Genomic DNA, 27,451 nt, shown 5'->3' on the forward strand with positions numbered 1-27,451 from the left:
GTCTCATGAATCCTCAGGGGCCTCAGGGAATGGTGACTCCTGCTCTTGTCCCATGAGCCCTCAGGGGGCCCTGGGGAGTGGAGTCTCCTGATCATGATCCCATGAGTCCAGAGGGGGTTCCCAGGGGGAAGGGCTCCTGCTCCTGGTCCCATGAGTCCTTCTGGGGCCCAAGGCGGGCAGGGTTCCTGGCCAAGGTCCCAGGAGGCCGTTAGGGCAGTTTGGACCCAGCCGCAGCCAGCCTCGCCATCAGGGAACTGGTTGCGCCTCGAGGTAAACCCCAGGCCCTTGGCAGCCTCCCTCAGACCCTGCCTTTCTAATTTTGGCACAGAATATCAATTAAAACCCTCTCTGGCTCAGGGGGTCTAAAAATACCCTGTAAGAATGGGGTGCATTCTCACCACAGTATCTTTTTTTAGCTTTCTAAATTCTGCGGTCACATTGCTTGGGGTCCAACTGGCCCGTTCAGTTTCCACGTGTGAAAGAGAAGGAGAGAAAGTCTCGGCTCTACGCTGAAACATTTTAGAAATCCGAGTGTCTCGGGTGTTCCCTTCCTCACAAAAGGACTTTTCTACACCCTTTAGGTTGAGAGTGGTTTTGTCTGCTGCAGTGGCTTCAACGAACATAAATCAGTGTGGTTTATCTTTTAAAAATAGCTTTTACTTTAGTGTATGGGTGAGGTTCATGCTTGTTCCTTCCCCAGATGGTTTCATACTTTAAAAAAGGTAGGAGGGGAGGGTTTCAAGTTGAAGTCAATGCAGAATTCAAGTGCACAGTCCTTAGGATGGTTTTTAGATGTCTAAAAAATGAGACCTTGGAGCTGGCCAGGCGTGGTTTAACCTGAAAACTCCCTGGCTGCTTTTCATTTCTCCTGCTGCCTGGCCACATCTGTAAATGTTATTTGCAGGCACATTGTCACACTTTCTTGTGGGAGCCTGAGGCTTCCCATTGCCCACTGTCCTCTGCAGTACCGGAAGGATCAACGGTCCTTCTGCTGCCAGCCTGGCATTGGCCTTGGCCAGCTCATGAAAGTACTCATTAAGTTGTTACTTTCCTTTCTGCTGGAACACGCACCCCTGGGATGGGGCTGAGATGCTGAATGGTGTCCTGTTGCTTTAAATATCTAGCTGGTTTGAGCTTGGACTTAGGACCTGTCAGAGGCCTGGGCTGGAGTAGGGGGATGGTGCAAGCAGCTCTGTGTGCTTAATGAGTCACACAGCCGGTGCATGTGTGTGTGTATGTGCATGTGTGTGTGTGTGTGTGTGTGTGTACATGCACGAACACACACCTTAGCTACAGAATGCCTTTATTCCTCCGTCTCTTCATGAAGAATTCTCTGAGCCCTAACATTCAGTAACTGGGTGTCGCTGGGCAGAGGGCAGAGGAGAAAACAGTGGGCAGCTGCTGTCCAGGGCCCTTCCCTGGTGGCACGGGTGGCAGGTGATTTTGTTTCAACTCAGCCAAGGCAAGGTGTTTGCTCTGAGTCCCTTAGAGACCCTGCCAGGGGGCACGCCCTGTGCTGGATGCTCGGCAGCTCATGTCTGTGTTCGGGCAGGCGTCCGACGGCAAGCGTAGCTGGGGCCCCTGTCGCTCTCATGCACTGAGTGCCGACAGCAATGACTGCCTGGTGCTGAGACGGCACCTGCCCCTCCTTCACATTCTCATTACCCAGGCCACGCCACGCCCCAGCGGCACAGAGGGTCCCCTGGCTCCACTATCCCCTTCTGCCAGCCAGGGGAGGCTCCTCTGCTCACACCCTTTTCTCTGAGGCTGCAGAGCCAGCCCCAGGCCTGCCCTGCTCTCAAGAGCCTAGTCTTCTGCCCAGACACCCCCATTTCCGTCTGGCCACTTTGGACTGAGCACAGGCATGTGCCAGGCACCGGTGTTGCTTCCCCAGCAGCCCTGGGAAGGGCGTATCAGTAGCCCACAGGCAGGAGGATCCTGGGGTCACAGAGGGTGCAGCCTCCTCGCTGCGCCCTGCCCTCCCCAGGGTCGAGGAGGGGAGTAGGCTGGTCCCTGCCAGCACCCTGTGAGTCTTCCTATGTGTGTGACCTGCGTGGGCTCCCTCTCTCGGGGTGATGGTCGGCCTCACTGGGCCCTGACAAAGGAGAGACACTCTTGTTGTAAGAAGCTCTGGACTCTCCCCACAGGGGAAATTCTTTCTCAGGGATTTGCAAATAGGTGGCAGGAGCCTGGCAGTTGCAGGTATGTTGGTCTCCTGTTGGCACCATAACAAATGATCCCAAGATTCCCAGCTGGAGACAGCACAGCTGGGCCATCTCAAAGTTCTGTGGGTACAAGTACAGCAGCCTCCACGGGCCCATTTTCTGGGCCTCACGAGGCTGAGTCCAGGTGTCAGCTGGGCTGCGTGTTTTCCATAGGCTCAACAGGAGGGCCTGTCCAGTACGCATCCCGTGTGTTGGCAGACCTCAGTTGCTTGTGGTTTTAGGACTGAGCTCCCATCTCCTCATGGGCTGGCTGCCGAGGCCAGTTCCTGGCTGCTGTGGGCCACCCACCTTCCTGGCTTGCATCCCCAGCATCCTCTCTAAAGCCAGCAGCACAGATCGAGTCCTTCCTGAGCTGCATCTCTCTGACAGATGTAAGGGCCTATGATTGCATCGGGCCTGCTAGATCATCCAGGATAAACCCCTGACTTAACAGTTGGCTGGGTGGCAGCCTTCGCTCCATCTGCACTAGCATGGGGGTCACTGCAGGGCCAGCACCCCTCCTAGCACAGTAGATGTCTCCTACCTGTGCCTCCGTGAGCTCGCCACCTCATTTCAGGGGGTGCAGTCAGGCTGTGCCACGGTGAGACTCAGAGTCCGCGCCCTGCCCTAGGGCGCTCCGCGTGTAGCTCTTGCAGCAGGCAGTGTAGGGGCTTTGGGACACTGCCAGCTACGAGGAGGACATCCTGGTAGGGGTGGTCTGTGACCTCTGACCCATCCTCGGCCTCTGGCTCACGGCAGAGATGCTCTCCGGGCCACCGGCGCCTGCATGTCTTTCGCGCTGCTCTGAAGTTGGGGCGACTTGGGGGTCATTGATGGGAGCCTGGCAAGGAGTCTTGCTGTGGAGGCCCCTCTGTTTCATTCTGTCTCTCCGTGGAGTCTCGGGGTGCATCTGCAGAGATGTGGGTGTGTGGCTGGGACCCCATCTCCCCACCCCACTATCAGCCTGTTGCTCTGAGGGGTGCCAGATCTGTGGAAACCTCTGCCCCTGAGATGTGTCTGCGTAGCACCTCTCCTGTCCCTGGGTCAAAGTCAGCCTGCCCGGGGCAGTATCCTGGGCAGCCTCTGACCTGGCTGCTTGCTTCCCCCCTCTCCCCCCACCAGGTGACCACGGACCTGCGTCAGCGCTGCACAGACGGCCACACCGGAACCTCGGTCTCGGCCCCCATGGTTGCCGGCATCATTGCCTTGGCCTTGGAAGCAAAGTAAGTTCTCACCTGCCTTCCCTTCTTTTCCTTTTTAAAAAAATGTTTAATGTATCAAAATACACATAATGTAAAATTTACCATTTAAGCCATTTTAAGTGTGTAGTTGAAGCATATTCACTGTTGTATGACCATCTCCACCACCCCCTGCAGGACGTTCCTCTTTGTCCAAACAGCTCCTGTCCCCAGAAGACAGCTCTGCTGCAAAAAATCACACAGACAGAGCTTAGACAGGAGAGGCTCCGTCTCACAGTCCCAGGGCCCAAGGTCTAAGACTGAGTGTCGCAGGGCTGGTTTCCTCTGAGGCTTCTCTAGGCTTCTCTCCTTGGTGCATCACCTTCTCCCCATGTCCTCACGCGGCCTTCTTTGTATGTGTGTGTTTGTTAGTCGTGTCTGACTCTTTGTGACCCCATGGACTGTAGCACACCAGGCTTCTTTGTCATGTATGTGTTTAGATCATTTCATTAGGATACCAGTTACCCTGGATCACTGCCCACCCTCTGGACCCCATTTCACCTTAACAACCTTTTTATGACCCCATCTCCATGGGCAGTTACACCTCATGTCCTGGGGGTCTGGTTTCCACGTGTGACTCTGGGGAAGGGACACAGCTGGCAACCACAGCTGTGTTCTCTGTCTTTGAGTCTGACTGTTCTGGGCCTTCAAATGAGTGGAGTCCCAGAGTTTGTCCGTCACAGCACAGTGTCTTCCAGGTTTGCCCATGTCGAAGCAGGTGTCCGGATGTCTTCCTTTTCCAGACCATCCTTAATAGGAGTCAAGAGGCTCCTTCCTGTCTCTCCCTTTTTCAAGCTCACGGCCTCCTGCCTTCATAGGGGCACAGGGAGCTGGTGGGCGCAAACCTCAAGCCTGCACTACACCCCAGATCACACTTTAGGTCAATACAGCCGCCCTCTGTCAAGGGGGCTCATGAGTGGTGATGCTTTATCTGCTTCAAGCCACATAAAAACCCTAAAATTGCCATGTGTTGGATGGGTCCACTTTGCATACGGTCATGGAATCAAAACAGGTTTTAGTTTAAACAACAGTGGCTCCCAACAACAACCTGTGGCTTTGAAGGAGTCATTTGCTGTAGATGAGATTGTACGAAGTTGTGTTTGGGTTGCTGAGTCCATCTAATTATGTGTGTTTTGTTTGTTGATTCACCTCAGGAGAAAGAGCATAAAGCTCAAATGCTACCCATTTAACAAAGAAACAGGTATGTTTGATTTTCAGGCCAAAATGTTAACTTCTGTGTCCTGGGGCTCATTTTAAAATACTAAATAGTTACTTGTGTGGAAAGTTGCATTCACATACTTAGTGATTCATTGTTTTATGTTTTCTTTCCTCCTTTTTTGGAAACATGCAAGGAATTTTGTTAGTTGAGGATATATAGAAAACAAACCCTGTTTTGTGCCACTTGTTCCATTAAACCTGGCCTGTGGACTCATGAACTCCCTGATTGCTATCTCCTCATCATTGTAGCCCATCCTCAGAATTTTACAGACGGCAGGCATCACTGGACACAGCGTCCACATAGAGCGTGTAAGTGCAAGGGTTGGTCAAGGGAGGAAGGAGTTGTAACGGGCATGCTGCCAGCCTCAGCTGAGGGGCTTTGGAGGCTCCAGGGCCAGGACCGCTGCTCATGTGTGCCGTGTCTTCCTGGCAAAGCCAGGTCGACCAGGGGAGGAGAGAAGCTCTCTGGCAGGAGGCCAGCAGGCAGCGCATGACAGGGTGAAGGAAGAGCCTAGTGTGTGAGAAACGCCCCAACGGTCAGCCAGGAGTTCAGGGCCATCTTGGAATGTCACATCAGTCCCTTCATGAGAAACCATGTCCAACACCATTTCTTAGATATGTGTCCATACAACTGTGAGTGCAACTTTATTTCTGTCATCAGAAACGAGGTGGGTTTCCCCCTAGGAAAATAGTTTCTCACAGCCTCCCTTTCTGGACCCTCTGTCGTCAGCCCAGGCTTCCTGGTGCCTTATGCTGAGCTTCCAGGGCAAGGGGAGGCATTCTGCATCTTTGTGGGCCTGACAGTCATGAGCAGCTGCTGCTGCTGCAGCAAAGTTGCTTCAGTAGTATCTGATTCTGTGTGACCCCATAGATGGCAGCCCACCAGGCTCTGCCGTCCTGGGATTCTCCAGGCAAGAACATTGGGGTGGGTTGCCATTTCCTTCTCCAATTCATGAAAGTGAAAAGTGAAAGTGAAGTTGCTCAGTCGTATCCCACTCTTCGTGACCCCATGGACTGTAGCCTACCAGGCTCCTCCATCCATGGGATTTTCCAGGCAAGAGTACTGGAGTGGGTTGCCATCGCCTTCTCCCGTCATGAGCAGGGACCAGCCCAAACAAGCAAGACTGGGGCTGCGGCCGCATCTGTCATCTGAACTGCAGAGCCTGCGCCCGGCCTTTCTGTCAGGGGGAGGAGTCTGTGCCCAACCTCACTGCCAGAGGGCGTGGTCTGTGCCCCTTCTCTACCAGAGGGTGTGATCTTCCCCCTCTCCACCAGAGGGCGTGGTCTGTGCCCCTTTCCACCAGAGGGTGTGTGGTCTGTGCCTGGCCTCTCCACCAGGAGATGCAGACTATGCCCCCTTTCCACCAGAGGGTGTGTGGTCTGTGCCCTTCTCTACCAGAGGGCGTGGTCTGTCCCCTCTCCACCAGAGGGTGTGGTCTGTGCCCCTCTCCACCAGAGGGCGTGGTCTGCCCCCTCTCCACCAGAGGGCGTGGTCGGCCCCCTCTCCACCAGAGGGCGTGGTCGGCCCCCTCTCCACCAGAGGGCGTGGTCTGTGCCCCTTTCCACCAGAGGGTGTGGTCTATGCCTGGCCTCTCCACCAGGAGATGCAGACTATGCCCCCTCTCCACCAGAGGGCGTGGTCTGTGCCCCTCTCCACCAGAGGGCGTGGTCTTCCCCCTCTCCACCAGAGGGCGTGGTCTGTGCCCCTCTCCACCAGAGTGTGTGGTCTATGCCTGGCCTCTCCACCAGGAGATGCAGACTATGGCCCCTCTCCACCAGAGGGCATGGTCTGTGCATGACCTCTCCCCAGGGGGCGTGACCTGTCCCTAAACTCTCCAGCAGGGGTCATGTCCTGCACCCGGTCTCTGTCAGAGGTGTGGTCTGTACCCACCTCTCTGCCAGAGGACATGGCCCTGGGCATCTGGGGCCGCAGGTCCTCCTCTGACAGGCTGGCTGTGGTCCTCAGGTGGGGCCCTGGATGAAGGGATGGCAGGTCAGCTTGTGCCAAGGAAAGTCTGGAAACTGGACCGATGGAAGCAGTTGCGATGAGGCAGCCAGGAGGCCAATATCCGGCCAGGAACAAGCACAGTGGAGAGAATGTGGTGAAGTCAGGGGAGGCCAGGGCTAGGACCGGGGAGTAAGAGCCCCCAGGGAGGAGGACACCCCCCACCCAGGACCCAAGCTACAGATGAATGTCTCGCAGGTAAAGAAGGGACATTTGCTGGGAAAATAAAACAGTGAAGCTGCTGTTAAAAAAACTAATGGCTCCTCAAAAAAATTAAAGAATTACCATGTGATCCAACAATTACACTTGTGGGTGTGCACCCACAGGGATCAAAGCAGGGGCTCAAAGGAATGTTTTTATGGCCATGTTTGTAGCATCGCTACTCAACAGCAAAAGGTGGAAGTGCCTCAGGCATCCATCAGTAGGTTAGTGTGCTCTGTGCAGCCATGGAATGTCCTTCAGCTTGAGAAGGAAGGAGACCTGACCCCTGCAGCAGCGAGGGCATGACACTGCATGAACTAAGTCAGTCACAGAGGGTCAAATCCCGCATGACTCCACTTGTGTGAGGCACCTGGAGTCCTTGGATTCACAGAGATGGAAGGTGGTGGGAGCTGGGGCCAGGGATGGGAGGAGGGAGGGGAGTTGGTGCTTGATGGGTGCAGAGGATCGGTGGCTTAAGATGATCAAGCTCTGGAGATGAATGGTGGTGACGACTGCACAGCACAGGGAATGTATGTAATGGCACTGAACTGTATGTCTAAGAACCATTAAGATGGTACATTTCATGTTATGTATGTTTGTAAACACACGCACAAAGAGCAGGCAGTTGGAAGGATGTCTGTGAGGACTGGTCCGGCAGGTGCTGTTGAGGAGGAGACGTTGAAGACTGTCTGTTCTTGTTGGTGATGCAGTCCTAGCACTGTGCACAGAGGGGTCTTGAGAGCTTGTGTTGAGAAGTATTGAAAAGGCAGGCAAGGATATCTTATCTGGGCATTTTTGGTAGTAGGCAAGTGTTCTTTAACAAAGTGCTTGTACTCCACACCAGAATGAATATATCATAAAGGTAGAGTAACTAGAATCTCAAATTCTAACATGTGGCCAGCAGTCCTGGGAGTAGGGTATGGACAGGTGATGGCTGGCGTGCCCCAGTACACAGAGCACTCCCTCATGCGGTGCAGAGCAGCCCAGGTTTTCCCACCACCTGCTAACACCATCATCTCATGGATTCACGGGGATTGTGGCCCAAGGCTGGACTTTCCCCAGGTGTCAGGTCACCTGCTGCACCGTCTTATCTCAGGCTTCGAGGATCAAAAATGATTCTTGACCAAGAGGGTGTGACATCTACCCTTGCCAAGTGGTAGTGTCTTGGGGCCTCCTCAAGTACAGGAGCGAGGCCAGCCCCCAGTGCCCCACCTCTGACGGACCTGGTGGTCGGCATTGCTGACTGATGTGAGTACAGCTGTCTGTCCTTGTGTCATTGCAGCAACCAGCTGACCTGGAGGGACGTCCAGCACTTGCTAGTGAAGACGTCCAGGCCAGCCCACCTCAAAGCAAACGACTGGAAGGTGAACGGTGCCGGTCATAAAGGTGCGGCCAAGACTTGGGGGCTGGGCAGGGGCAGGTGCCATCCGGGCAGAGCCTGTGGGTGACCTTCCAGAGCCTGTATGGGGGAACATGGATTTCTCACACACAAAAAAAAACCCAGACAACAATAATTGTGTGTCACAAGAATGAGGAGTGTGAACTTAGTAGTTTAAGCAGAGTACCTACAGTTACTTGAGTATTGGGCTCCCTAAACCTCCCAACCGTTGCCACATCTGGGGCCCTAGTGCCGATACTGACTTCTTGGTTCTGTTTAAATTTTTGCCTATTTTTTTTTTTTTACACAAAGGAAAATGTTCTAAAAGAAAACTGCATTACATCTAGTCAGTCATGTGTGTGTTATTAGCTCAGTCGTGTCCCACTCTTTGTGACTCCATGGACTGGACTCCTCTGTCCGTGGAATTCTCCAGGCAAGAATACTGGAGTGGGTTGTCATTCTCTTCTCCAGGGGATCTTCCCGACCCAGGGATCAAACCCAGGTATCTTGTATTGCAGGCAGATTCTATACCACCTGAGCCACCAGGGAAGCCCCCCAGTCAGTCATGGGCTTGATGCTAATCATAATAAATGAAGTTTGCTTACATGCCACCTGAGGGCAACTTGCACTCTTTGCCCTGAGTAGCTATCCCTAAGTTTCCACATCTGTGCAGTGAAGACACTGAGATGGTTATGTGAATTACTTTATAACTGTAGAACTTCTGTCAGCAAGTCCTTGCATTTTAAAAGGGCTGTCTGCCATCACAGCTTGGGGCTGACCCAGGTACTGTGAGCTCAGCCCGTGGTCAGGCTTGCAGCCAGGTATGTGAGGCCCCTTGAGCAGGTGGTGATAGGAGTGTGCTCCCGGATTTGTCTGTCTTGCTTCTTACCAGAGACACTTGAAAGGGATTTACATTCAGCCATGGTATATTAAGGAGAACATTTTCCCTTTTCTTAGGGTCAGATCCAACTATTTTGACACTGAGCCTGACATTCCTGTCTGTAAAATTTAGGTCAAGCGTTGTCACCCCAAGTTCCAAGAGACGTTCCTTTAATGAGGAGGTTGGCTGGACCTGATGTGTCCTTGTCTTACAGGGATGTTGGTGGTGGTGGTGCACTGTAACAGGAGCTGACCTACATTGCAGTTTTGACCTAATTAGTAGGAAAAGGGGTTGTATCTAGTTTTTAACCTTGCCTCCTAACTCTGAAACTCCCCTGCATGGCCAGATTAAACACTGTCTCAGGCCAGCCTGTGTACTGGGCGATGCTGCTTTCCCTGGACGCCTTGGAAATTCCACAGGAAAAGCAAACAGAAAAAGAGAAGAGCGGAGCCTTGTTTGATTGTGTCTACTGCATGCGTGGTTGCATGAGCCACAGTATCTTGGGTCTTGTTTTTATCGTCTTGTTCAAGACTCAGGGAGCACAGTTCAGTTTAGTTGCTCAGTCGTGTCCAACTCTTCGCAACCCATGGACTGCAGTACTCCAGGCTTCCCTGTCCATCACCAACTCCCAGAGCTTGCTCAGACTCATGCGCATCAAGTTGGTGATGCCATCCAACCATCTCATCCTCTGTTGTCCCCTTCTCCTCCTGCCCTCAATCTTTCCCAGCATCAGGGTCTTTTCCAGTGAGTCAGTGCTTCCCATCAGGTGGCCAAAGTATTGGAGTTTCAGCTTCAGCATCAGTCCTTCAAATGAATTCAGGACTGATTTCCTTTAGGATGGACTGGTTGGATCTCCTTGCAACCCAAGGGGCCCTCTTGGGAGCACAGATGCCAAGAATTCCCTTTAACCTAAAGAAAGTGGTCCTTATCTCACAGAAAGAAAGTTCTAGACCCTCCCAGCATTTCTTTCACTTTGCACCCAAACGGGACACATTTTCTGGCCCTCACTCCTGGTCTGAAAGAGTTCTGTCCAGAGAGTAAGGTTGCTGGGACCCTGGTGCGTCCTTGGGGGGCAGGGGCTGCAGCCGGGGCACTCTGGAGCTGGCCGTGGCCCTGCAGCTATGGGGGGACACAGGCAGCCATCCCTGGGCATGGGGGGCTGGATCTGAAGGCCCTGTCTTTTCAGTTAGCCACCTCTATGGATTTGGCCTGGTGGATGCGGATGCCCTGGTTGTGGAGGCCAAGAAATGGATGGCAGTGCCCCCGCAGCACACCTGTGTTGCCGTCACTGACAAGAGACCCAGGTGAGCTTGGCTCCTGCACATGCACTGGGCCCTGCTGGTGGGCGTTTGGGGGTTGGGGGCGCTGGGGGCAGATGTTCACACGTGCATTTCTGTGCTTGTCGATGGAGACACGTGTGCACGCCAGTGTGTGTGTGTGTGTGTATGCTTGTGTGCGTGCACGTGTGTGTACACACTTGCGGTGCATCTGCAGATGTGTCTGCCGTTTTCCCCTGTGGATTATGAGATAGGTAGAGGGATCGCTTCTCACTCCAGGACTGTTTCCAGGCCTTTTGCTGTTGCTATCGTTCCCTCTTATCTGTTGCTCCCTCAGCCTGAGCCCCTAACGAGGACTGGAAATTCTTAGCGTGTATTTAGCGGAGCTCCCAGGGGAGGGCGCTGCCCTGCCAGCTGAGGTGACGGGCAGCAATGGCACCTGCCGCAGGGCCCGGGGTGGCAGCCCTGCAGCTCCTCTGTTGCAGGCAGGATCTGGTGTCTAGGGAACACCACAGCGTGTCACTGTGTTTGGGCTCCGGTGACTGGAAGGTTTAAGCGCTGGGGTTTAACCTGCCTCGAGCCGTGTTTCGCAGAGTCCTGGCTTCACCTTCCTGCCAAGGTTGAGCACTGCCCTTTGTGTAAGTTATTCTCAGTCAGTTGCATTTGTTCATTAAAATTTTTGTTTTAAAATTTTCAGCTGTCAAGTAATCAAAATGGCAAGAACCCTGTTCCATTAGGCTCAGATGATTCTCCTGAATTCTGCTGTTCCACTGTCCCCTTTACCCTTTCTTAGAGTGTTTCTCTAGGCCTTAAAATCTGGTGAAGAAAGGAAGAATGAGATGCATTCCTTTCTAGCATTTATAACCTTTGTAAAATCTGTGTTTTTTTTTTAAAAATGATGAGGTGATTGAAAGTGGTTCTTGCTTTGTCAACAAAAATAGATCACTCTCTGAGGTCGCCTTTTCCTTGAAGGCATCCGCTTCTTATAATATGCCCTTTTGTGATAAAATTTTCAAAGAAGTACTTTTTGTTGATGCCTTGTGTGCAGTAGGAATTCAGAAAGTATTTGTTGGATGAATACTACACAGTGGGAGCTTTGGAAAAATTACATTTCCCTCCTGATGCTGATAGTGAAGACTGACTGCCAGCTCGTCCCTCCTGACCAGCTGGTCAGCCAGCAGATAGGTCTCACTCTTGACGCTGGAAGGCATCTCTTTCTCTGGGGAGCCTTAGACTGTCCAATTCGGAAGAAAGTAGAAGGTTCCCTGAGCCTGAGGAGGCCTGTCACGTTCTTCTGCATGGTTGGTTGGGAGATGCCTGGCTCACAGGTCCTCAGGTTCCAGGTTACGTGACGCCTGCCCGGGGGTGTGTCCGGGCTGCAGCCCTTCCCTCCTGCCGGCCTCCCCGTCGGGCGACTCCTGAATGAAGCATTCTTCTCCTGCCAGAAATAGTTTTAAGATGGGAGAGTGGTGCCTCGGTGGCGCAGGGTTGTTTTTATTTTTATTTTATTTTGTTTTTTAAGTGCTGGTCCATGGAGTCTAGACAGCACGGGTGGAGGGGCGCAGCCGTCACACACAGTGTGACATTGTTTCTGTCCTTTGAGGAGGGAAAGGCCACATACTCCAGCGGACAGGAGAATCATACGTCTGTCTCTAAGGGAAAATCGTCTTTGCGTTCAGCAACCTTAGCCTCGCAGGACTAGTCAGCCAGCCAGCTGTCCCGCACCACAGACTCAGCTACAGGTTCGGTTGTCCCCAGGGATGTGAGGGCCAGGACACGGACACACGGGCCACCAGCCGGGTGCTCCGCATGGAATCACATGTCTGCTTTGACCAGTGGTCACAGCCTGCCTGCCGGGGTCACCTGAGCCAGGGTGCTCGGCGCCCCCAGTGCTCATGGCCAGTTTCCATTGTCAGGTTCTTGTGTAGCTTTGACTAAGCTGCTCGGATGGTTTGGCTTAAAGGGGAAAAGGAAGTCTTCCCACACACCTACTTCTCCCTTGCCTCTCCTTGCTCCCTCTCCACGGATGCTTCTTGGTCCAGGGGTCCCCCAGGATGGCTATTCATTCTCTCAGCCTCTTTCTGGTTTCTCCTTCTCATGGTGAAATCCAGGAATGCTGTGAGTGTCCTAGACCCAGCTTTAGTGCTTCCCCGTGGAGAGCAGAGAGAGAGAGAGGAGAGAGAAGAGAGAGACAGAGAGAAAAGGAGAGGGGGACAGGGAGGGAGAGAGAGACAGCGAGGGGGAAGAGGGGGCCTCCTTGGGCATCTTGTGCAGACCTTTGTACCCGCGTGGGACTCATTTCCCTGCCCTTCCTCCTGAGTGGAAGGACGAGTCCACCTCAGTGTAAACTTCAGAGAACCGTGTTCACTGGGATTAAGTGCAGGCGTCCGGGCAAGTCCGTGGTGATGTCGGTGAGGTCCTGTGGGGTTGTGGGCCAGAGGCTTGGGTGTCCCTGGTCACGTGCAGGGCAGGAATGAAGAGTACCAAGAGCTTTCCACCCTCGTCCACCCCTCAGTCCTCCCTGGGGTATGTCCTGTCTAGGGAGACGGTCCCCCCGACCGTGACCAGAGGAGCCCCGGGACTGCCCTCTCTGCAGATCCTGCCTGTGCTCAGACATGGGCGTCACAGCCCCTGTGCCCTTGGAGGACTGCCTAGGCCCTGCTGGTGTCCCTCTGCTGGCGGGCTCTGTCCAGCGCCACCCCGAACCTGAGTCAGGCTCAGGCCAGAGGGGCAGAGGGCCAGCAGCACAGCAGAGAGGCGGTGATGGGGGCAGGGGGCAGGCTCCATCAGGGACTGTTAGGGGAGCGGTCAGTCATTCTCTGCAGAAAGGCCATGCTGACCCCCTTGTCTGGATGCTGTGCATCCGGGGTCTGGCAGTGCGGGAATGGCAGCCTGTGTCTGTTGGGATCCCTGAAGTTCATGGAGTAGGCCGTGGAGCCACCAGGAGAGGCCGAGAAAGTGGCGCCCTTGGGAGTGGGGTGGTGAGGAAGGAGAGGGGCCAGGCCCGCCCTACTCCCCAGGGGCTGGCCCTCCCCGCACCCTCAGGGGCCAGCCCTTCCTCCACTCCTGTTCCCAAACACTGATCTCCAGATCTCCCCGGGACACCTGATTACAGCCTTCACCCACCCGCCCCCCAGAGCAGCCCCCCGGCACCCACAGAACAGGCATAAGGGCCAAGCATGGCTGGGGGCTGTCAGCAAGTGTGGAGTATGGCCCAGCAGGAGGGCCAGTCCCTTGACCTCACCGGGCACATTCATGTTTGAGAATGCCTTGTACAGGCCATACAGGTGACACTGTGGAAATGTGAGTGAAGGCCCAGCCTCTGTTGTAACGTGCAGGCACACAAAGATGGCATTCTTGACTGGTTTGGGGTACAAACGGTTTAAACCTACTTAGAAGTTTCTGTCAATTAATGGAAAGTAAATCGGGTCATGACCAGTGCCATCTGCCTGAGCAAAGTTATTTTAAAGTCTAGGGGTGTCAGATAGAAAAGGGTGAAATGACACTTTTATAACCTTTCTAAAGGTAAAAATCAACCTTAGTATAATTCCCGTGAATGAAAGAGTCCCAGCTTTTAAGAATCTTATCTGACCCATAGGATTTTCTAGCTAGCATGTCCCTACATCTTTAAAGACCCAGCTACAGCTGGACAGTTGATGACATCTGTGCCTCCCAACTCCATGCTGAAGGACAGCCAAGCAAGAAGAATTGACCTGCTCGTCTTCGGTTTCAGCAGGTTTGGAAGGTTACCATCCAGACAGTGTGTATAATGTGGCTTGTCTTTTATTAAAAAACTCACCCACCATGCAAAGATACTTCAAAACTAAAAGCTTTGACTCAGGGTTATCTCCAAAGCAGAACATCTATTTCTAGATGTTCAAGAATTAGCTGTACATTAACCACATGCTGTTTACTCTTCTGGCGTCTCGTTAAACCAGACCACATGTGATGGTCTTTTTATAACAGCTCTGCTTATACATATATAGTGGGTTGATGGGTGATGATTATCAGGCGCTTACTGTGTGCCAGCCTTTGTTCTAAGCACTGTGTGTATGGATTCACTCATTCAAAACCCCCAACACGGGTGTGAGGTTTGGAAATTATTATTATTTTTTTTAATTTGGCTGCGCTGAGTCCTCATTGCTGCGCAGGCTTTTGTCTGGTTGTGGTACACGGGCTTCTCATTGCAGTGGCTTCTCTCGTTGCAGAACACGGGCTCCAGAGCACAAGCTCCTTAGTTGTGGCACACGGGGTTAGTTGCTCCACGGCTTGTGGGATCTTCCCAGATCAGGGTTGAAGCCATGCTCCCTACAGTAGAAGCATGGAGTGTTAACCAATGGAATGCCAGGGAAGTCCAATGCTCCCTGCTTCTGAGATGAGTATTGGAACTTGGATGATACAGTTGTCCTCATTTTTCTAAGTCACCATAGACACTGGAGAGATACAGTGAGGTTCCCAGGGGTCCTGAAACACTCGGGGGCCAGGATGCATTTCTGGGCTTGAAACTACGCTGGGGAGGGGTCTTCCAGGTGGAAGTGCAAAGTGAGGCAGACTTGGAAGATGTTACAGGTTCAGTTCCAGGTCACTGCAATAAAACAAGTCACATGAACTTTTTGGTTTCCTGATGCATACAGAGGTTACATTTCTGATACACTGTAGTCTGTTGTGTGCAGTAGCACTGTGTCTAAGAGGACAATGTACCTACCTTAGTAAGAAGTACTTTACTGCTAAAAAGAAAAAAAAAGAGACATTTACTGCTAAAAGAAAAAAAAAGACTCACTATCATCTGAGCCTTCAGTGAGTCGTAATCTTTTTACAACTGTACATCAAACATCACCAGAACTTCATTAAAAGTGTGAAAGCTTCAAAGTTCACTGAAGAGTTTGAAATATTGTGAGAATTGCCAAAATGTGATAGAGATCTACAAAGTGACCAAATGCTTTTGGAAAAGTGTTGCCGACGGACTGGGCTGCTGCAGGGTTACCACAGACAATTTGTAAAGCACGGCAGTGGAGGGAGGTCCCTGTGCTGACTGTCGTGGCCCCCCAGCTTGAGCAGAGTGGAGGGAACGGGGGCACCCTGCTGCTGCCCAGCTTCTCCTGCTCTTCCCCAACACTTGGTTTACTCAAAAACAGTTCTGCCTCTGGTTCTGAATGTCACTTGGATGCCCTAAGATTATAAGCACTGTGACTAGGTGAGTGCCTTGAATTTAGTAAATTGGGAACATGTCTCTACAGATATACGAGCAATTAGGTGGTGTCATGTACTGGAGAAAGCTGAATGCAAGATCTAGGAAGTGACTATGAGCCTTTGGGCTGGTCGCCCTTCACCTTCCCTGAGAGGGGAGCTGCTGAGGGGCAAAGGATGAAGGAACACCTGGAGGGTCCAGCACTGAGTCTGGCACAGCTCAGCAGGAAGTGACACACCTCTGTCCCCAGAGCCCTTTTCCAGGAGGGCAACCCCCACAGCTTGAATATCACTGGGTCTGAAGGGACCTCTGAAGTCCTCAGGCTCCCTGGGGTCCTGGAGAGATGGCTTTGTGCACAGATGACAGTTTCAGAGTTTAGTAGCAGAAGAAGGTTCTCAGTTATCTTGGGAGCTTTACGATCTTTCTAGATCAGCTTTTGTGATTAACATGCAGCTTACCTGCTTTTGTGTTTCTGTGCATGATTTGACTGAGACCCCGCAGCTTCTGTGCTCAGCCCGGCCAGTCTGTGTGCCCTCAGGAAGGGCCGGCAGCTGGGGTCCCCAAGAGGCTCTGCCAACCTCAGTGAGGACGCCATGTGTGCTCCCTAAAATGCACTTTCCTCTTGGGGCATCAGCTCCAAGGCCAGGCTGGGGAGGCAGCTGTGGGGAGTGTGAAGGTCTTCTGTTCCTGTACCCTGAGGTCAGGCCCCTCATCACTGGTAGCGGGGTTTCCTAGGTGGGATGCATTTCTAGAGCAGTGATTGCTCCCCATCCCAGCTGGCAGATGGTTGGGGGTGGGAGCTTGGTTGTGACTTTTGTGTCTGTTTCACCCTTGTCTTGCTTTTCAGATGAGGAGATGTAAGGTTGCTTAGTGAGTCTTCACAGGGGAGTGTCCACCACCCCCTTCCCCAGCACCCACATTGCCTCCTCAATGCAGGAGGCGGGAATAGGTCACCTGGAGATGAATGAATGCCCGTGGGGCTGGGCGTGGCTGCTGACCACTAAACAGTGATAGTAAAACCTGGGAGAAGCACTGGGAGAAGTAAGCATCGCCCAGTCAGTTTACGACGTATACAATCATGTTTTCAAATATTTAGAGAGTCTCCGCGGGAATTACATCACTGTTTATAAGTGTTTTGATTGTTTTTTATGACTCAGGCCCTGTCGAGCCAAGCGATTTAATTCCGGAGACACTGAGCCCACACGGGAGCTCCCTCTGGGGGAAGCCTCCTCCCCAGAGGGAAGTCGGGCGTAGTGGAAACAGCACTCCCCGCAGTAAACTGAGTGCTGGCTCAACTTCGCAGAGTTACTCCTATGCTGCTGGGCAGAGGGTGGCCTTTCCTAAGCTCACAGGCCGTCAGGGTGAGCTGTGCAGGTAAAGCGTCGGCAGGTGGCCTGGCCTGGCTCTGCAGCAGTGTCAGGGGAAGGCTTGTCTGCTCCGTCTGGAGAATCCTGAGGGATCAGGGTATGGTGCCTATCCCGAGTCCACCCCAGATGGTAAACTCCCCTGGGTTTGTTCAGAGAACAAACTCCCTTTGTGGAGTGGGGGAGGTGGGGCCAGCCTTCCATCAGGACCGTCCAGAGCAGACTTCCTGTCCAGCCTCCGTGAAGAGTCCTCTGGTCCAGTCAGCGTGGCCCCCACCAGTGACCCCAGGTCCCTTGTTCCTCTCCTACTTCCTGGTTTCTTGAACGTGATTGTGGGTCCATGTAGGACAGCGTGGCTCAGGTGGATGCAGGGGACTCGGAGCCTCACATGTGTCCATGTGTCCCAGCTCTGCGCCCCCACAGCTCTGTGACCTCTCTGGGTTAAATGGGTTGGTCCTTGTCGGTATGCAGATCAGGGGCCAGTGCCCGGCATGTAGTCACCTCAGGAAGTGTTTGCTGTTGTTAGCATTTGGCATCATGACCTGTATCTTCAAGGCCAGTCTTTGAGATAGAGTGGCGGGGTTTTAAAGCCCCTCATACCCTAGGCTGCTCAGGAGACTAGCTGGCCACACTGAGGGGGCCGAATTCTGGGTGTACAGGCTGAGTCTGCACAGGAAGACACTAAGTCTCTCTGAGCAAATCCCAGAATGATCAACCCCTTCAGGGCAGGTGATGTGACTGACAGGCGTGTCTAAGATGGGGACACAAGGGGCTTTGACCAGGAGGCCTGTTCTATCCCCTGGTGCACAACTTTGGGGTTTGGAGCCCCACCCTTAGCCCACTCCGTACCCTTGGCAGGAGCATCCCAGTGGTGCAGACGCTGTGGACCACCGCCCACACCACTGCCTGTGCTGACCACTCAGACCAGCACGTGGGCTTCCTAGAGCACGTGGTGGCCCGCGTCTCCATTTCCCACCCACGCCGTGGGGACCTGCAGATCCACCTGACATCCCCCTCTGGGACCAGGTCTCAGCTGCTGGCAAAGAGGTAAGTCCTGGTGGGCAGGGGCCGGGGGGCTAGGGGATGGGGTCCAGAGAGGGTGGCTGGGCGAGGGGTAGGTAGGGGCTGGGTGCAGCTCAGTGTCACAGGACTCTGCAAGGTGCCAGCATGTTGGGGGCTCTGGAGACACACACACACAGCCCCCCAAACCTGAGAAATAGCCTCCTGCAGCCTAGACTTCAGACATTCAGAACCTTTTCCACTTTTTCTATCACTGCAGGCAGTGATAGAAGCTCTGGCTATCTGTTTGGTGGAGAGATGCGTGCCCCTGCTGGGCTCCCCCTCATAGCACAAGGGTGACAGTGGTGTCTTCCCTCTGGATGGGGCCCGGGCCACCTTCTGCACTTGGGGACCATGTGGGCACAAGCATTTGAGGATGCTAGCCGGCAAGCTGCAGCTTTGTGCTATTTTGCAACCAGAGTTGTTGTTAGAACTTTTAGAAGTTTCCTTTAAAAATCCACAAGTCTAGTCTTCTTGAGAAATTGGAAGCTGTCCGGTAGCAGGCTTGCATTCCACAGACAGACGCTCGCTAGAGAGCTCAGGGCCTTCCCTGCATCAGCTGAGGCTGGGCAGGGCTGCTCATCTCCCAGCCCTCTTGAGGTCACCTCTCAGGCATGGGCTGTGGGACCCAGAGACCGGAGCTTGCAGCCTGCTCCTCCACGGGCCAGCAGGTGCAGGGGGGTACCACTGCTCCTTGGCTCTGGAGGCATCCTGAGGGTTCCTCCATCTCAGCTAGCAGAGTTATGAGGACTAGATGTGATAACCCAATAGAAGTGCTGGCCCAGGCTCTGTGCTCCTCCCCTCCTAACTCCCACTCCTTGCTCAGGCCCAGGGTGGGAGCCCCGAGATGAGAGGGCTATGAACCTGGGCTCACCTGGTTCCTAGCTGCCCATACCCTGGGTCACACTGAGCCCAGGCCGTCAGCTGAGTCTTGGGAGTTGGATCTTTCCAGGGCAGGCTGTGGGATTACAGCAGGAGTGTCTGTTTCAGGATCCAGTCACTTTTTGACCTCTCAGCTAAGATCAAGTGTGGGATTGATCACCTACTTTAGTTTTGATCTTGCTTAATTCAGCGGCTTTTTTGGGATTCTAGGTTGTTTTTTGCTTCGAGTAAGCAGATGTCTTACGTCCCTCAATCCCAGAAAGAGCTTGTCTTTATTCTACATTCATCGGGGGTCATCTGTGAAGATCAGCCTTGACCTTGGTGGTTTCTTAGAAGAAAGTATCAGTTTTCCCCTCCCCTCACTGTTTGTGTAGAGCATGCTCCCTTTGTAAACATTTCTGCATGGTGGACGTTTAAAGAATCCCCAACTGGGAATTGAGTCTGACATCACATGAAACATCTGAGTTTCTGATGAACAGTAAAGAGCCCCTACACATTAGAGATAGAGATAGACAGGTTGTGAAGAAAGAGTGAGATGCTGCTGCTGCTGCTAAGTCGCTTCAGTCGTGTCCGACTCTATGCGACCCCATAGACGGCAGCCCACCAGGCTCCTCTGTCCCTGGGATTCCCCAGGTGAGAACACTGGAGTGGGTTGCCATTTCCTTCTCCAATGCATGAAAGTGAAAAGTGAAAGTGAAGTCGGTCAGTCATGTCTGACTCTTAGCGACCCCATGGACTGCAGCCTACCAGGCTCCTCCATGCATGAGGAGCCTGGAAACCTTTCTTCTCGGGGTCTGAGGGCTGGAGATAGAGGGCGCCCATGAGCTGCTCCCTGTTTCCGCCTGAAGCAAGCTTGAGAAAGTGGACCCAGGCGGAGGTCCAGCAGGAAGGCCCGAGGGGGTCATGCACCTGTGGGGACCTGGAGGGGTGAGGCCAGTGCTCAGGGTGTCTCCTCTCCCCACGTGCAGCTGTGGGGACCTGGAGGTGGGGACAGTGCCCAGGGTGTCTCCTCTCCCCACATACACCTGAGAGGACCTGCTAAGCCCTGGGGCCCAAGCGAGGGTGTGTTCTTCCCGGGGCTGAGCAGTGGTTCACGTTCCTCACTCCTATCTTCTGGAGAACAATGCTGCTCTCAGACAATGTGAGTGTTTCCTTTACTCTACAAGTTAGCATTTCGGAAGAGCCTTCTCCATGACACCTTGTGGCTTTGCAGGAAGGAATGATGTGGCCCCGCTGCCATCACTTTCCAGTGTCCAGGAACTGGGATCACAGCTCTGTGGAACCCTCCTGGGGTGGAGCATGAGGGCACTTATTAATGATGGAGAGAACCCAGGACAGGAGAGGGCATTTCAGCTCTGCCAGTCACTGGAGGGGGGGCTTGCAGCAGATCCCTGGGCCTGGAGTCTTCGTGTGAGAGCTAGGGTGGGGAAGGAGCCTAGGGTAGGGGATGAAGTCCCATCTCATGCTGGGCGCCACCAGTGCCACTTGGCCGCCTTCCTCAGTGAGCGCTTGGGGACCTGCCGAGGTTGAGGGTTCAGGCACCTTGCAGGGTGGTGCTGCACAGCCAGGGTCCACCCATCATCCCTTCTGGGCCCCTCTGGACTGACCCCGCGACTCTGATTGCAGACTGCTGGATCATTCCAATGAAGGCTTTACAAACTGGGAGTTCATGACCGTGCACTGCTGGGGAGAGAAGGCCGAGGGGGAATGGACGCTGGAAATCCAAGACATGCCGTCCCAGGTCCGCAACCGGGAGAAGCAAGGTCAGTGGCTCCTGGGATGGTCCCAGCACCTCCTGTGTTTCAACCCTGTGGTTAACCCTAGACTTGACTCAGCCACGGTTCCTCAACCACTCTTCGCTGTTTCTTAGAAGTAAAGTTTACATAATATAAATTTCACTGCTTTAATCACTCTTAAGTGTACAGTTTAATGGCTTTCAGTACATTCACGGTATTGTGCAGCCATCACACCATCTAATTCCAGAACTTGATCATCATCCCAGTGGGGAATCCCTACATGTTCAACAGTCACCCCACTCCCCACCCCTCGCAACCCTGCAGCTCCTAACCTATGTTCTATTTCTAGACTTGCCGCTTTTGGACGTTTCGTATAAAGGGAATCACAGTGTTTGTGACCTTTTCTCACTGGCTGCTTCTGTGTAGCATCATGTTTCAGGGTTCATCAGTATTATAGCCAGTGTCAACACTTCATTCCTTATTACGACTAACTACTCTCCCGTTGTATTGATGGACCGCATTTTGCTTATTCATTCATCACTTGATGGACAACTGAGGTTTTTTTCTCTCTTCATAACTAATATTATGAATATCCATGTACGAGTTTTTGTGTGGACGTGTGTTTTTAGTTCTCTGGGCTGTGTACCTAGGGTGGGATTCCTGGGCCATGTGGTAAGTCTGTATTTAACTTTTGGAGGAATTGCTGGGAAATTTGACAGTGGCCAGACAGTGCCTGTCATCAAGATAGGAGGATTTTAAGTTCCCTACCAGCACTCTCTTTTGTTATAACCATCCTAGTGGATGAAAAGTAGTGTCTCACCGTGGTTTTGATTTGCATTTCCCTAATGCTTAGTGATGTAGAGCATATTTTCATATGCTTATTGGCCACTTCATCCTTTCTTTGGGGAAATGTCTGTTCAAGTCATTTGTCCACCTTGAAACTGGCTTGTCTTCTATCATCAAGTTAGAGGAACTCTAAACATTCTGGACACTAGACCAAACAATGAGATTTGCAAACCTTTTCCCCCAGTGTGTGGATGGTTTACTTTATTAATAGTACCCTTTGATGCAGCCATTTTTTATTTTGAGGAAATTCAATTTATTTTTTCTAGTTCTCCTTCACTTTTAACATCATGTTGAAACCATTGCCTAACCTGAGGTAAAGAAGCTTGAAAACTGTTTTCTTCCAGGAGTTTTATAGTTTTAGCTCCTTGGTTTAGGACTTGGGTCTGGTTTTAATCACTTTTTGTGTATAGTGTGAGGTGAGAGTCCAAGTTCCTTCTTTTGTGTATGGAGGTCCTGTTGGCCCAGCACCATTTTTTGGAAAGACTGTCCTTTCCCAGAGCAGTGTAAACACCTGCCTTCTAGCTCTGGACTTGTCTGACCTGCTGGACTTGGGGGGCGGGGACACCCCCTTCAGTGTCCAGAGCGTCTGCCTGACCCTGCAGTGGCCCCTGGGGTGGGTTCATGTGTGTGAGCTCCACCTGTGGAGACACCACTCTTGAGGTGGCCTTTGTGGGAGCAGGGTGTCCAGTGTCGACAAGCCACACGCTCTGCTCCCCGTGCAGGACAGGAACAGGCCCCCAGTCTTGGCCGTCCAGGTGGAGCCAGCGTTGGTTCCATTGGCTCTCTGCATATAGAGGGGCCAGGAGGGGAAGAGTGAGGGCCAGGTCCTGAACCATGCAGGTTGGCGTGGTGGGGCCCCAGACTGTGACCTAGGACAACCAGGGGTTCCCCCAATGCTGACCCCAAAGCCCAGGAGAAACTCGGGCCTATGAGCCACCTCGAGGATGTGGTCGGTGCTGGGCATGCTGTCCCGTCACTGGTCATCAGGTCAGGGTGGCCCCTGGGCACCAGGTCTCCATTGGCCTCAGGGCCAGGAATACAGCAGCAGCACAGAGCCACCCACGGCAGAAAATGTGGCCAGTCCTTCCTCTGCCGTGATCCCTAGAACCAGTGCATGAGGCACCAGACTGCTGATCAGTATTGTGCATTTAAGTCCCCTTCATCCTCTGCATCTTAATTGCTTAAGAAAGAAAACAACCAATTCACTTCAGGGATGTGCTGGATGACAACTCTCCACGAGTGGGACCAGACCCGGTGCTGGTTGAGTAACTAAGTCCTCAGATGACTCCCTCCCTCAAACAGTGCTCACCTCCTGTCATTCTCAGCCTGGTATGTGTCGTGTTTTAAAACTTTTTTTCTTTCACCTACAGAGGAGATTGTTTTCCTCCTCAGTTCCTAGGCCAAAGAAAACGGTGCATCTTCTCCCAAGGTCACTCCCTCCACAGGCCAGGTTAGGAGTGCAATCGAGTACAAACCCCCGCTCACAGCTGAGTTGCCTCTGCCCTTGGCATTTCAGTTGATCCGTGTTCAGCACACCCTTATCAGTCCGACCCAGAGGTTTCCTTCATTATCCCTGTGGCCAGTCTTCAGGTGTCTGGCTTTAGGATGTTTGTGGTTGGGTTTTTTGCTTTTAAGTGTTGCAATTAGGAGATAAAAATCAAATGAAATAACAAAGCTAACAGATGCCTGGGACCTGGAGCTTCGCTGTGCACCAGGGTCAGGGCTCCTCCCTTCTCCCTGGCCTGAGGCTCCAGGGGACGCTTGACTTCTGAGACCTCACTGTGACCCACAGGTGTGCACTTGGCCCTGTATTTTTTTAACTCACTGGAGCTCTTGAAACACAATAGGCGCTTAGAATAGATGGTTATCAATCTTTCAGAGTTTTTCTATATACTCTGCCTGGCTTCAGTATCATTAATTAATCCATTCTTAACAAATCTACCATTTTAACACACTCCCAGCAAATATCACCTGGAAACTAAGGGATGGAGTGTTACTCAGCTGAATGATCATGAAGTTTTCTGAAAGAGTAGACAAGGGAAAAAAATTCTGAAAGAATTAAATGCAGATATTTAAACATTTTCAAACTATAATAATTAAAAAGCTGTGGTACTCATTATTAGATAAACACAAATCAAAACTACACTGAGGTATCCCCTCACACCAGTCATAATGGCCATCATCAAAAAATTGACAATAAATGCTGGAGAGGAGGTAGAAAGAGGGAACCCTCCTGCACAGTTGGTGGGAATGTGAATTGATACAACCACTATGAAGAATAGTATGGAGATTTCTTTAAAAACTAGGAATAAAACTACCATATGATGGAGCAATCCCACTACTGGGCATACACCCTAAGAAAATCATAATCAAAAAAGATACATATACTCCAGTGTTCATTCCAGCACTATTTACAATAGAAGGCTGAGCGCCGAAGAATTGATGCTTTTGAACTGTGGTGTTGGAGAAGACTCTTGAGAGTCCCTTGGACTGCAAGGAGATGCAACCAGTCCATTCTGAAGGAGATCAACCCTGGGATTTCTTTGGAAGGAATGATGCTAAAGCTGAAACTCCAGTACTTTGGCCACCTCATGAGAAGAGTGGACTCATTGGAAAAGACTTTGATGCTGGGAGGGATTGAGGGCAGGAGGAGAAGGGGACGACAGAGGATGAGATGGTTAGATGGCATCACTAACTCGATGGACGCAAATCTGAGTGAACTCCAGGAGTTGGTGATAGACAGGGAGGCCTGGCGTGCTGTGATTCATGGGGTTGCAAAGAGTCAGACACGACTGAGCGACTGAACTGAACTGAACTGAGGACATGGAAGTAATCTACATGTCTGTAAACAGATGGATGGATAAGTTAGTTGTGGTGCATATACACAGTGAAATATTACTCAGCCATAAAAAGGAATGCCTTTGAGTCAGTTCTAATGAGGTAGATGAACCTTGAGCCTGTTAAACAGAGTGAAGAAAAACAAATGTCATATATTAATGCATATGTATGGAATCTAAAAGGTACTGATGAACCTGTTTGCAGGCCAGCAACAGGGATGCAGACAGAACAGGCTTGTGGACACAACAGAGGAAGGAGTGGGAGGGACAAATTGAGAGAGTAGGATTAAAGCACATACACTACCGTATGTAAACAGAGCACAGGGAGCTCAGCTCGGGGCTCTGTGATGACCTAGAGGGGTGGGATGGGGTGGGGGGTGGGAGGGCACTTCAGGAGGGAGGGAACATAGGTACCCTTATGACTGATTCATGTGGTTGTATGGCAGAAGCCAACACAGTATTGTAAAGCAGTTATCCTCCAATTAAAAATAAAATTTTTTAAAAAACTATGGCATTGGTGCCAAAATAGACAGATGAGGCAAAGGGACCACAGCCGAGCCATGTAGACACACTGAGTGCAGTGTTTCTAACTGGTGGGGCAAAAACGAAGTGTTGGATCAAAGCTATTGACAGTTGGTACACCATTTGGAAAGGAAATCATTATCTTGGTGGATTCATACACATATAAGTAGAAACTTCTGTTTGGCAAAGAATGCCATAATATTAAAATCAGAAAAATATTTACAAAATATTTTGGACAAACTCGAGTAATTCACAGATGGCCTTTTTCACTTCTCTGTAGCCCAAGGACTGCACATTGTTTCTGTGAGGGGCTTTCTGGTCTCTGTGCCAGCAACTCAGTTTTGCCGTTTGAGTGCAAAAACAGCCACAGGAAATACACACGTGAAGACCATACTTGTCCTAACAGAACTTTACAAAAACAGGAGGTGGGATATAGCTCCTGCCTTGTTCTTTTTTCTCAGGATGCTTTGGTAGTTCTGGGTCTTCTCCAGTTCCATATACATTTTAGGATTATTTGTTCTAGTTCTGTGAAAAATATCATGGTTAATTCAATAGAGATCACATTCAATTTGTAGATTGCTTTGGGTAGCATGGCCATTTTAACGTTGTTAATTCTTCCAATCCAAGAGCATGGGATATCTTTCCATTTCTTTGAATCATCTTCCATTTCCTTTATTAACGTTTATAGTTCTCAGCGTGTAATTCCTTCACCTTCTTGGTCAGGTTTAGTCCCAAGTATTTTATTTTATTGTCTGATGTGACTTTGAAAGGAATTGTTTTATTTTTACATTTCCTGTCTATTTCATTGTTAGTGTAAAGAAATGCGACCAATTTCTGTATGCTGACACTGCATTCTGCTACCTCACTGAACCCGTTTATCAGTTCTGATAGTTCTTGGATTTACTAAACTGAACCTTCAGGGTTTTCTATGGATAGTTCCATGTCATCTGCATGTAATGGCAGATTTACCTTATTATGTCAAGGACTTGCTGTGAGAATGAGCATACTCTAAGTGGGAGTGCATTCAATTACAACCAGGACTCAGACCTTACAAACTGCTCTGCCTACCCACCCACACCCCAACTCCTTATTATTCCAGTAGCCAGCCCCTCTGAGCAGAGCCTTGACTCTGCCCCAAGGACCAGACTTCACAATCAGGAGCTCTTATTTCGTTAGTTCATTTCTTTACTTCTCCACTTGGAGGAGTAAAAGTCTAATCACCATTGGTTTAATTGCTTATTTAATAAATCAAACTACATTTTTTTCTTTTACTAAATCTTGCTCATCAGTGAACAGTCATCATTTGAGTTCTCAATATGCTAAAAATTCATTTTTCCAAGGAAGATAATTAAACAGTATTTGGTATAAAAAATTCTGATACACAGGCAGGAAGACACCTTCTTCATCTCTTAACATCTCAACTCCCATGGTTAGATGACTGCAGACAGACAATATTAATATATAATATTAATGTTTTATATATTAATATAACCTAATATTAATATATAAATAATCACTAAGAAGTCTAGAAATCTCACAGATTGCTAAGAAAGATGCAAAGCTTCCCACTAGAAAAATAGGCAGAGAGCTTAAAAAAGCAATTCATAAGAAAAGTGGCAACCAGTCAACAACAGCTGTTTCCCTGGTGGCTCAGTGGTAAAGAATCTACCTGCAGTGTAGGAGACCTGGGTTCGATCCCTGAGTCAGGACGATCCCCTGGAGAAGGGCATGGCAACCCACTCCAGTCTTCTTGCCTGGATAATCTCGTGGACAGAGGAGCCTGGCAGGCTATAGTCCATGGGGTTGCAAAGAGTTGAACACAACTGAGCAACTAACACTTACTTAATCTTTGCAGTAATAAAAGAAAATATAAATTAGAACAGAGATGGACAGTTAAATACAGTAAGTCTCCTCCATATGAACGAGTGCCATTCTGAGAGCCTCATTATAAGTCCAATTTGTTCCTGAGTCCAACAAAGTCAGCCCAGGTGTCCAACTAACATACGCGGCTATATAGTACCGCACTGTGGTAGCTGTATAATACTTTTTGCACAAATGCCACATAAAAAACAAACACGGAAAAGAGAGGAAACAGTTTTAATCTTATAGTACAGTACCCTGAAAAGTACATCAGTACCAGCTACATCACCGCTGCTTTTACGCTTGCTTCTAGACATCCTGAGCTTGAAATAAAGTCGCAGAACTACTGTCCTCTATGCAGGACTGTACAGTAAAGTACACATGAGCACAACCACGTGTAGAGGGCACACTCATGTGATAGTGTACACCAGACATGCGAACTAACTCTCATGAGTGGACTTGTGAACACACGTTCACATATTTGAAAGCCTACAACTTGAAGGCTCGCATGTAGAGTTTACTGTATCAGGGTAGCAAGTGAGTGGAAGTTCCCAAGTGTGCCTGGCGTTCTGCACTTGGGGCCATGGTGTGATTTAGTGCTAAGAGCCTGAACGCAGATGTCAAGAGGCCTGGGTCCCAGTTCCAGCTCCACAGAGTATAGCCTGGGGGACCCTGTGAGTGACAGGAACTCCGCCACGCGTGTTTGGGCACCTGATGGGTGTGAGCATTTCCAGCACGACGTGGCACACAGTGGGT

General features: G+C 51.1%; 1 protein-coding gene across 2 annotated transcripts in view; it reads left to right on the forward strand.

Annotated features, from left to right (window-relative positions):
* Positions 1 to 27,451, forward strand: part of PCSK6 (proprotein convertase subtilisin/kexin type 6) — a 171,122-nt gene that overhangs the window by 110,123 nt on the left and 33,548 nt on the right. For both annotated transcript variants that reach the window (XM_018066352.1, XM_018066353.1), the window contains exons 9-13: positions 3,327 to 3,427; positions 8,149 to 8,252; positions 10,311 to 10,428; positions 17,812 to 18,000; positions 20,521 to 20,657. In XM_018066352.1, coding sequence (XP_017921841.1) covers positions 3,327 to 3,427; positions 8,149 to 8,252; positions 10,311 to 10,428; positions 17,812 to 18,000; positions 20,521 to 20,657 — 649 coding nt within the window. The remainder of the gene's footprint in view (positions 1 to 3,326; positions 3,428 to 8,148; positions 8,253 to 10,310; positions 10,429 to 17,811; positions 18,001 to 20,520; positions 20,658 to 27,451) is intronic.

The sequence above is a fragment of the Capra hircus genome, chromosome 21 (assembly GCF_001704415.2).
Source record: "Capra hircus breed San Clemente chromosome 21, ASM170441v1, whole genome shotgun sequence".
Lineage (NCBI taxonomy): Eukaryota > Metazoa > Chordata > Mammalia > Artiodactyla > Bovidae > Capra > Capra hircus.